The sequence below is a fragment of the Hylaeus anthracinus genome, unplaced genomic scaffold (genome assembly GCF_026225885.1).
Source record: "Hylaeus anthracinus isolate JK02 unplaced genomic scaffold, UHH_iyHylAnth1.0_haploid 4, whole genome shotgun sequence".
NCBI lineage: Eukaryota > Metazoa > Arthropoda > Insecta > Hymenoptera > Colletidae > Hylaeus > Hylaeus anthracinus.
Genome location: NW_026535289.1, coordinates 5119555 through 5131095, shown reverse-complemented (window position 1 = coordinate 5131095; position 11541 = coordinate 5119555). Strand labels below are relative to the sequence as shown.

Below are 11541 nucleotides of genomic sequence, written 5' to 3'. Positions count from 1 at the left end.
AAATCTTTGTAAGGCTAGTGTTAAGGTTGGAATTAAAGAGATTACTTCCCATGGCTCTTCTGCGCTCGATTCGGCGATCATCGACCAATCTCTTGACAAAAAGTGGTTCACGCATATTCTGGTCTGTAGGACACCGAGGCATCGGGGCGCCGGCGCCTGCTATTGATTCCGTCGGATATCGTGATTTCGAAAGTTACCATAGTAGTAGAGGGTGCCACAGTAGATAACTGCTCCTCGTACCATAAGGAGGCCCTCGCGCGTTTCTTCGTCTCACCCCAACAGGTCAGTGACGATCTCGCAACGATATTTTGTGACAAAGAAAAAACAATACGTCTTGTTTCTCTTCCAACCACGTCTCCACATTCGTGCGAGCCGTTTTGCAACATTATTCCGTGCGATCGTTACGTGGAAACTATGTTACTCTGTTCTCCAAACGAAACCAGTGTAGGTGGTTCTTCAGGGCAGGAGCAGACACGGTAGCAAATGAAAATTAAAGTTCGATAGAGGAAGATATTCGTGTTCGATTATTTTTGGGACGTATAATGTATAGAATTTATAACGAATTGGAAAATGTAATATTTTCAAGGTAAAATTGAGGTGGTGTGATATGAATTAAGATATATGGTTCCTCCAAGGTTTCAAGAAACAGTTGCTAAACGTTTTCGAGTTTTTTTAAACCATCTTCAGAATACAATCGCAAATATTTTCTCTGTTATGTATCGATATTCTTTATTCTTCTTTCATTGATGAAAATATTATGTTTCTATTTCGAAGGTGGTTTCGAATTCGAACATGAAATCGAATAATTGTTTTCGAAGACTTTGGAGAACCATATATTTGAAAGAAATATAGTTTCTAGATAATAATTGAAAATAATAGAGAAGAACATAAATAGGTAACTCTATTATCATCTAGAAACTTTATTTCGGTTATATCACCTTGTTATACTCATTATAACTTGTACGTATTCAGAACTCCCATAAATATCCCAAAACACAAGCATAAACATATTCTTCTATCACATTTATTCGTCCACTATTTTTTCTGCTGCTGCCCCTGGTCTTTCCACAAAAAAGACAATCCCACTTTTTTCGACAGAACTTACGTTTCATTCCGCGATCACACGACAGGAAAAAAGGATTCCTCGCGCGAATTCATTAGACGCTCCTTCACCCACCTCATTTGAATTCCCTCCGTTGTCGAATCTCTCTTCGAAAATTAATCCTGGTAAATGGAATTCTGAACGTGCACGACAACTATTACGCAGGATTCGTCGTCGTGAAAGATTTGTAGAATGCAAACTGACATTTGATTGGTGCTCTCGTGACGTCAATGGGAAAAATAGTTACAGTGCGCGTCACTCGTGTCAAATCGCCGCCCAATATGTTATCGAATATTTAATTCATGGACGAACGAATATTCGCTGAATTTTAACATCAACGAAAATGCTAGGCGAAAGCATAAATTTCATTCGATAGAAGTTCTTTTTCGAGCGATTTTTCATTCATGAAAACGACGTAACGTGCGTGGGAGACAGAATATTGACAGAGGGATGCGCAACGTAAGTAAACAGCATCTACGACACGATTACATTCGCAGAATACTGTACGATTCTTCGTTTACTCTCGAGGGATCTCAAATATGAGGTCAGGGCCGTAGTATAGCTGAAAGGCAAACATCTCTCTATCCTTCCTGGCTGCTCTATCGACGAAAAAAGCGACGGTGTCAGGTTCTTTGAGTAGAATTGTAAAGACATTTCTATCGAGTGCTTTTCTTGGACGAATAATATGTGTTTGAACACGGGAAACGAGTCTACGCGTCGTTTTGGCATCTATTGTTTACTTCGAGTTCTTTTATTCCTGCAGAATTCATTTATTTGTGTTTCCGACACCCGTTGAAGGACTTTTATTTCATCTTCTAAAAATAAATTTCTTTCGTGGTTATTTGTACACCTACGAGTCAACAACTGGTACAATTAAACAATAAGTGTTATTTCGAATATAATATAACTTCCTCAGAATTTATTCTCGGTCTTCTATTGAGTACGTTTTACTTTAACTTTCAGAAATAAAATTTTGTCTTAGTTTTTTCAACTTTTACGAATTAATATTTTCAACTAAACAATTACTGGCCGAATCTGAAAAGATACCAAATATTCTCGTTTAAAAATATCGTGTTCCCTTGATAAACATTACAGGAAGCGTGTTTACTGTGTTCCCAATCGAGCATATTATGTAACACAGGATTAACTCGTGGCACTTCCAGAATTTTTGTTTAATCTGTTGAATTAGTATCTTCGAAGGAAAACTTTATAAATGTTAGTTAATTATTTTGACATTTCACCTTTCACCATAAATAAAAATTAAGCTGAATTGTGGGAATTGTGAAAGGGTTAATATAATTATATGGATTTTTAGTTAATTGAAATGTTTTCAGTTTAACGACCTCATATTCATTTGAATAATTTATTACGTAAATCTGTGATCTGCTGTGAAAACGGAGGAATGTTTTTATTAGAAAATGCTACGCGATAGATACTATAGAGTTTTAATTACAAACAGTGAATGTGTTCTTTAGATACGTTTTGTAAGTGGAGAAAACTTCGGTCACTGCGCACGTGTGAAGTTAACGAGTCTAACGTACCGATTGCATGCAATGTAAGCTTCAAACTGTGACTGCATAATCCTGAATTGTCTCTCGCATGCAGGACGATGCTGACATGGAAACATGAGAATAGAGACAGAACGAAAATTGTTTTAGTTCTTTAGAAATGAATTTTTGCCAACACTTTGTTCTCTGTCTTACAACATTTGTTGATACCCATATGACTGATTTATTGATCATTTTCCTTAGTAACCGATATTCAATAAGATTTAAGTTATATTTAAAAATTACAATGCTCAGCATAGTTCTCGTGAAACAACAGGACGAATTAATAATTAATTTCAACGTCATTTTAAGTATTCTTCATTTCTTTATTTCTTCATGATTGTTATAAATATACAGAAAATTGAACAATTATTACTTTCTGGGGTACATTCTAAAAAAGTTCAGATATAAAAGAAGTCAACTTCCATAAAATTTGTTATGATCCAAAGTTACGTTACACATATATACACAAATTAAAACTGTGGTCCTAACATTATAATAGATTAAAAGTCAAATCAGTAGTAATTAATAACTTCAGTATCCTCTCTGATTATTTTTTGTATACATAATATATATTATCATATTTGTTCAGCGTATCATAGTTATTAAAAGGTTCAATCCTGACGTTTCTTTATTAAAGTTTTATAACAGTTTTTCCACGATTAGAATAACAGTGGATAATTTCAAAGTTAACGTTTTCCTGCAGGATGGAGTCCATAGGCGCGTGTGGTATTTCTGTTTGATCCTTGCGAATAAGATTTAGCCGTGGTCGCACGATAGAAACTAAGAATGGCGAACACGGCCCACCTCGTACGTCGCCAAAGCTCGCGGGACTTGAAGCCCCAAAAAAGTGTCGACAAACTCGAAATGAAGGAAATGAGGGGCAGACTAATGGTGGAGAATCGTAAGAATGTCACTACTGCCAATTATGGGGCCACGAACGCAGCCTTTGAAGACTCCAGTCCTAATATGAAGGTACGTTTACAAATTCACACGAATTCCACTCTGAAATTGTAAATTCTATCGTCTGTGTAATATCTGTAAATTCGTTTAATGAATAGAGGAGTATATAATATAAAATGTAATATATTATAATCCATGTATATTTATTTGTTTATTTCTGTTTTTCCACAAATGAATTTATTGAGAATTTAATTCAAAACTCTCTGACAAAATTTGGATCTGCAAATTTATTTTACGAACAAATAATATATAATATAAAATCTAATACATTGTAATTCATATTTATTTATTTGTTTATTTATATTTTCTCACAGCTAAATTCATTAATAATTTAATTCAAATATCCCCGACTCGCAGAGAAAATTCATGGTTTACTTATGATTCAATTTGATTACGTAAACTCTCAGACAGGAAGGTTTACTCGAAACCCGATTAAACTTTCGCGTGTATTCTAAATATATCTTATTTTACTTGCCAGTTATTTGGTATTTGGGCCGAACTGGCTTCCCAATTATTTTTCTCGAAATGCAGAAATTAATTCTGCGCGATTAATTGCTTTCGCTGGAACAAATTGTTTGTTACCGGATATTACCGTCTACTGCAGAACAAAACGGGAAACGGGGGTGAGAGCAGTAAACTCGGGAGTAACGAAGGAAAGGCAATTTTCCGACCGGAAGCGGGAGAGGATGAACGAGAGAATTGGGACAGCAAGCTTACTTTTCTACTGGCAACTGTCGGATACGCTGTAGGACTTGGAAACGTATGGAGATTTCCATATCTCGCTCAAAAGAATGGCGGAGGTACGTCTACGTGCTTGAAAACAAGGAAACGAGAATATGACATATATATATTATATAATATAATATAATAAATAATAATATATATCTATTTATATATATATACAATATTCTCGTTTCCTTGTCCTGTTTCCATCCTATATTATAGTATTTATATATATACAATTAATACAATTATACAATTAATATATATATGTATTAATATATGTATACATAAATTTTTACGTATCTCGAGATAAATATATCATTGTCTTGAATATATGTTTCACGGCAGGAGAAGTTTCATTTTGTTTTTATGTAATAGGGTGGCCCAGAAAATATTTTTCAATCACAGTCACTTTGTTTTCTGCTGTTTATAAAATTGTAATCACTCATTTTATGCTAATTAAAAAAAATATATCATGAATTTTGTTCGCTTTGTATCGTTATCTTCGCATATTTTTAGCGTTGCCAAAGAATTGGAGTTTCGATCCTTTTGCTCCATTATTGAAATTAGAACTATAATTAATTAAGCATGTAGTTTGAACCTTGCAGCTTTTGAACAATTAATACAATTATTTTCGAAACGATGACATAAGATCATAAGAGTCATGTAACTTAAAATTATTTTTTATAATATTTCAATCGTAATTCATTTGATAAATGAAAATTTATAAATGTGCAATATTTTTTAAGACACTCTGATACTATAAAGTTGAATATACTCTTGTAAAAATTTTCAAAATATCATTCAATAATAATAATAGTATTATATGAAAAAGATAGCCTGATCTATTTCGATTTTATATCGACCTTAACAACTGAGAAACAATAACGAATAGTTTTATTATTAGTAACGTTATTCATTAGTAACGAATGAATCGTTTACTAATTGCTTACGGTTTCGTGAACAGGTGCATTTCTAATTCCATACTTCGTAATGCTGGCTATCGAGGGTATTCCCATATTTTATCTGGAATTGGCAATCGGCCAGAGATTACGGAAGGGCGCTATCGGTGTGTGGAATCAGGTGAATACTAGACATTGTACACAATATAGTGGAGTATTAGTAAATAATACATCCTTCCGAACGTTTCTACAAGCAATATATTGTTTCTGTCGAAGGTTTCTCCATATATGGGCGGTATTGGACTAAGCAGCGCCGTAGTTTCCTTTAACGTAGCTCTGTATTACAACACTATTATCGCTTGGTGCCTATTCTACTTCGTTCAAGTGAGTAATCAAATCACATCTCATTTTTTGTAATACAAAATATTAGTGGGACCAGAAAGTGTCAGATTTGGTTAGTGGGTTAAGGTGTCAATGAACTATTCACGCGCGGTTTGCATTGTATAAAGTAAATATTTATTTACGTAAAGATATATACAGGGTGTCCCAAAAATGTTGGAGGTCCTTGAAAAGGGTGGTTCAGGGGGTGATTTGAAACAACTTTTTCCTTAGCGAAATTGTTGTCCGAGGCTTCGTTGAGGAAATATTAACGGAAAACACTGACCAATCAGAGCGCGAGTATGCCGGTGGAGCGGCCGCGATAGCGATGGCTACGCGCTAGGTAGCCGCTCTCGTACGCGAACAAGTGACTCGACGTGCATCGAAGGATATTGACGCGGCCGCTCAGCGCGTAGCCTTCGCTACCGCGGCCGCTCCAACGGTATCCGCGCGCTCTGATTGGTCGGTTTTTTTTATTAATATCTACTTAACGAAGCCCCATCCGACATTTTTGCAAAGGAAAAAGTTGTTTAAAATCACCTCCCGAACCACCCCTTTCAAGGACCTCCAACACCTCCACCCTGTATATAAATGAACTTCGACTATTGCCCCGATCGTACGCATAGAACGCATAAGTAACAATAAAAACAATCGACATCAGCCGATATAGCTGCCACGATCCAAGCCGCTGTCGATATATTTCCTAACAGAAAGTAATGTCGTATCTTTTACATTAAATTCAAACAAATAAATTTATAACAAGTGTTTATTTTTAATCAATTATGTAATCGCCCTCGTTGTCAACAACCTTTTGTTATCTAGTGTGCAAATTTTCAATATCTGATCGATAAAAATCAGCTGGTATACAATGAGCTGATATATGATAAACAAGTATTGACATTCACAGAAACGACATTACTTTCTGGCCCCCTAATAGAAAATTACATATGGATGTAAATTTATTTAAAAATTCGAGTAGTTTAAGATTGATATTAAAATAGTAGAAAAGATTATAGAAAGTTTGAGTGTGCAAGAAACTACAAAATCCAAACAGTATGCAAGAATATAAAAAAGATTGAAAGTAAAGTTCATGTTATAATATTTGCAGAATAAAATAAATTCCTATTTAGGTTCAATTTTTATAGGCACGTTCGCGAATAATTTATTTTGCATAAAGATCCGCAGTCTAATGATGTGTAATGCATGCACATTTGATCAAATTATTCCTATTATTATTATTATTATTATAAAAGAGTTAATCAGTAATCAATTAGCTATTAATATTAAAATAGTACAGAAGATTGAAAATAATATAAAATACATCGCATAGAAATTTCATTTAATTATTACTAATAATCTAATTAATATTCTAACACCAAAATCATTTCGTTTCTAGAGTTTTCAATCGCAATTACCGTGGGCGGAGTGTCCCAACGTATACTTCCAAAACGGATCATATTCGCCCGAGCCAGAGTGTGTGGTAAGACTGATCCAATCAACGCTTCTAGACTAACGCGATACAGATTACACTGCAATTAGCGATCGTTGTTCAGGTCAGTAGTCCCACTCAATACTTCTGGTATCGAACAACCCTGATGATCTCCAAAGACATCGACACCCCGGAGCCGTTCAACTGGAAAATTGCACTGGCACTGGTGATCGCATGGATTCTCGTGTACATGTGCATGATCAAGGGAATCGCGTCTTCAGGGAAGGTATTCCTTTGACTTCTTCAACGTTCATCGCGCGGTTTATCACGTTTACTGCCAGACAAGTATTCTTAAAAACGTCTGCCAGAAATAAATATTACTTGAACTATTGGATGCTACATAATCAAACATTTCTCGTGGTATATATTTTTGTAACTTCATCAAAATTCATGAATTTCATTTGAATTATTTTACTTTGATGCTCAACTTCCTGAATTAATTTCTTTTAGTTCTTCAATGAAAAACACTGTCACCCATATATGGGTGACATGGCGATCAACGTGTTATACAATTTTAAGAAAATTTACAAATTTCTTTCGTTCATAAATTTTCGAAGTTTTTTTTACAAACGAACAACTTTATAAATTAGTATGTTCTTTATAGGTCGTGTACGTGACTGCTACATTTCCGTATATCGTTCTGATCATTTTCTTCTTTCGTGGCGTCACTCTGACGGGCATGTCCGACGGTCTACGTCATCTTTTCACACCGAAGGTAAAAATACAGCTCATTTTTGTTAGTATATATATATGTATGTATGTAAATGCACAGTGAGTTCTCGAATTACACGGATTTTTAGTTGGTATATATGTATGTATTTATTAGGTTGTCCCAAAAGTTTCTTTCGCTTTATTAATAAGTAATACATGCACAACAGTTTATGTTTTATGTTACATTACTGAATTGTGCACGATTCATTTTGTTCCATTACTGTTACAACATGAATATCTATGAAATTAGATTGTCTATTTATATAAACACGACCACATCAAATAATTGAGTGCAACTCGCGAAAGAAACTTTCGGGACAACCTAATATTTATTTTATTGCATTGTAACAAAGCAGATACAAAGGAACGCAAAGTGTATAATACATTAGGGAGAAGTTTTGCCAACAACTCTTTTACAAACTAATTGTAATAGATATTAAATTCAATTTTCATTTCCTCTATTTTCTTTACAAGCTGTTGCTAAGATTGTATAAGGCCGATCGCACACGGGCGCAACCGATCAGTTTCAAACCACTCTGAAACTAGTTGCATGCGACCGTGGATCTAGGTAAAACAAGGATAATGGAGTAGGTAAAACAAAGAGCGCAAACGGTTTGCAACACTAATTTCAAATCGGTTGCGCCGTGTGCCATCGGCCTAATAAGGAAAGATTTCTTCTGAAAGTAGTAGAGATCCGTATTGGGTCAGATATTTTAGTCGGCCTTCTTAAAGGTCGATTCAGACTATACGACACGGACCGTCACGTTCCGGCAACGACACGTACCGGCACCGACACGACAAAACATTAAAACACGCGTTTTAATGGAACTATTCGTACTAGTCCCGTTGACGGAACGTTGAGGTCGGTGTCTGTTAACACTTTATTTACCGGGAGCCTATTTATAGGCTTTTTAATTGCAGTACTTAGTTATTCGAATTTATTTACTGTGTTAATGGTTGTCTACTCACAATGTTCAGTGTTTGGTAACAGACTTGGCTTTCAATGTACCTAGTAACAGTATGAAGGAATTATTATCAGCCTAGATTGGCATATGCTATTGTAGTAAATTCTTTTTTTAATTAGATTCTGCTTCTAAATAGCCCGGTAGATAAAGTGTTAAGTCTGAATAGTTCCATTAAAACGCGTGTTTCAATGTTTTGTCGTGTCGATGCCGGTACGTGTCGTTGCCGGTCCGTGTCGTACAGTCTGAATCGACCTTACGACTCGAGATTAAGAGGAAATGACACGACATTGCTTCCATTTCCTTTATTCATTGTATCAAATTCCTCTGAATCTGATTCCGAGTTTTCTTTCCTCCTAGAATACATTTTATTCGTACAATTTAATACACGTGGTATTCGACTTGCACGGAAAGCCGTGAAAAGAATTAACTGCCATGAATCGAGGACTTACTGTACGCAATAAATTAGCATTAATTTACTTCAAGTAATAGGTGTTATTATTGTTGTATAAAGTATCGTTTTAACTTAGCTTACAATTTAATTAAAAAATGAACTTCAATGTGTTCTATTCGAGTCCTTCGTTCATTACTAAACTGCCAATTTTATGCATTTATGGCGTATAATAATATAGAAAACATACATAAAATGTACGTAATGTATGTAGAATATATTCTTCAAATATTCTAATAATATCGTTATTGCATTTTGTATGCGTATACCTTTGGTTATGTTTAGCATGTGTTTATTGTATTAGTTTATTTCATAGATGTATCAAATGAAATGATTAAACAAAATGCTTGAATAGACCACATTGGAATGAATTATTATAACTTATTTTGTAGAAGAATTATTATTAGATTACTATAAGTAATAAGAGCATAATTTGTTCAGTGGTGGAAGTTAACGGATCCAGTGGTATGGTTGGAAGCGGGCACGCAAATATTCTTTTCCCTCGGTCTGGCATTTGGTGGTCTAATAGCGTTTTCATCTTACAATCCTGTGAACAACAACTGCTACAGAGACGCCATTATGGTCAGCTTCACAAACTGTTTCACTTCGATGTTCGCTGGGATCGTCGTATTTTCAATCATTGGTAATTATTCGCTATTTAATTTCAAGTTTCATATATATAAAATAAAATAAAAAATAAATGTACATGTCGAATTGAGTAACCTCCTACGTTTCGAAGTCGATTAATAAAATAACGCTGTAATGCACGTATCAATCGAATTTACAGGATTTAAAGCTACCATGGTCTACGAACAGTGTCTGTCCGAGAGAAACGCCACGCTTATCAGTATTTTTGGACAGATTGATAAAATACCAACCGAAATACCAGCCAGTGGTACGCTACTAAATTTCACCACAGGAAATGGAACGTTGGACAACTTGATCATGCCAGAACTACCCGAATGCGACCTCGAAAAAGAACTGGACAATGTATGTGATTTATTAAATTTTGTATTGCATCAGGGGTGGACAGAATTATTACATAAAGTAAAATATAAATAATTACCTGTTACTCGTTACATGAAACTCTTTTTTATTCATTCATTATTGAACTATTGAATCGAGTAAACGTCGCTATTCGAATAAAATTGTATCCACTCCTTTATTGCATAAGTGGCTTATCAATATAAAAAAAAAACAACCCCTGTAAAGTTTGCCAAGGACCTTTTACAGAATTATTACCTGAAGTAAAGTATAACTAATTACCTGTTACTCGTTACATGAAACTCTTTTTTATTTATTTATTATTGAACTATTGAATCGAGTAAACGTCACTATTCGAATAAAATTCTATTCATCCATTTATTACATAAGTGGCTTATCAATATAAAAAAATAATCCCTGTAAAGTTTGCCAAGAACATTTTACACAATTTGACCATTACATTTTCTTATAAAATTATTTATTAGCTCTATAAATTCAGCTACTAATTTTCTCTACTGGTTATACTACTTTGTCTTAAAACATTTATTTTTCTCAATCGTGTTGCAGTCAGCGTCAGGCACAGGTTTGGCGTTTATCATATTCACGGAAGCAATCAATCAATTTCCTGGGGCTCAATTCTGGTCAGTGTTATTCTTCCTCATGCTGTTTACGTTGGGGATTGATTCTCAGTTCGGCACCCTCGAGGGCGTCGTTACGAGTATAGTGGATATGAAATTGTTTCCAAATTTGCGAAAAGAAATCCTCACAGGTAGTAAACAATCGATCGATTAAATTATGATATCTTTACGATTGCTAGTGTAAATTAACAATTGTTGGTGTGCAAATTAGGTGGCATTTGTCTGGTTTGCTGCACTATATCAATGGCCTTCGCCCACGGTGCTGGTAGCTATGTCTTCGTGCTGTTCGACAATTTCAGTGGAAATTTTCCTCTGCTGATCATTGCTTTCTTCGAGTGCATCGCAGTATCATACGTTTATGGTTTGAAGAGGTACGCAAGTATACCTTTAATAACATAACAAATTGTGTCTCAACGACATCGTCATCGTGATTGCTCGAATTCCTGTTAATATTTGCTTAACTCTTTCATTTCGACATTTGTTGTATTCCATTCGTTTCTCTTTTAGAAATTAATTGTATTAAACTAGTATTGGGTGTGTATCATAGGTTGTAGCTGAATAAGAAGAGGAAATTTGCCTTCTTAGTCAGAGAAGACAATAGATGACAATGTCTTCTTTCCTATAAGTCTTAATTGTAATATGGTCAGAGACAATCAGAAATATTCACTGGGACATAAATGGTCCACTAGGA

General features: G+C 34.8%; 1 protein-coding gene across 5 annotated transcripts in view; it reads left to right on the top strand.

Moving 5' to 3' along the window:
* The first annotated feature begins 218 nt into the window (after positions 1 to 218).
* LOC128894548 (sodium-dependent neutral amino acid transporter B(0)AT3) overlaps positions 219 to 11541 on the top strand; it is a 19890-nt gene continuing 8567 nt past the window's right edge. Inside the window, exons 1-12 of one of the 5 annotated variants that reach the window (XM_054156361.1) lie at positions 219 to 282; positions 3356 to 3624; positions 4217 to 4412; positions 5303 to 5418; positions 5514 to 5621; positions 7012 to 7095; positions 7169 to 7330; positions 7709 to 7819; positions 9670 to 9871; positions 10016 to 10218; positions 10780 to 10981; positions 11062 to 11221. In XM_054156361.1, coding sequence (XP_054012336.1) covers positions 3439 to 3624; positions 4217 to 4412; positions 5303 to 5418; positions 5514 to 5621; positions 7012 to 7095; positions 7169 to 7330; positions 7709 to 7819; positions 9670 to 9871; positions 10016 to 10218; positions 10780 to 10981; positions 11062 to 11221 — 1730 coding nt within the window. In that variant the 5' untranslated portion in view covers positions 219 to 282; positions 3356 to 3438. Of the gene's footprint in view, positions 283 to 424; positions 445 to 566; positions 587 to 1350; positions 1562 to 2637; positions 2658 to 3355; positions 3625 to 4216; positions 4413 to 5302; positions 5419 to 5513; positions 5622 to 7011; positions 7096 to 7168; positions 7331 to 7708; positions 7820 to 9669; positions 9872 to 10015; positions 10219 to 10779; positions 10982 to 11061; positions 11222 to 11541 lie in introns of those variants that run through there. The other 4 variants (XM_054156366.1, XM_054156365.1, XM_054156362.1 and 1 more) reach the window with 4 other exon arrangements.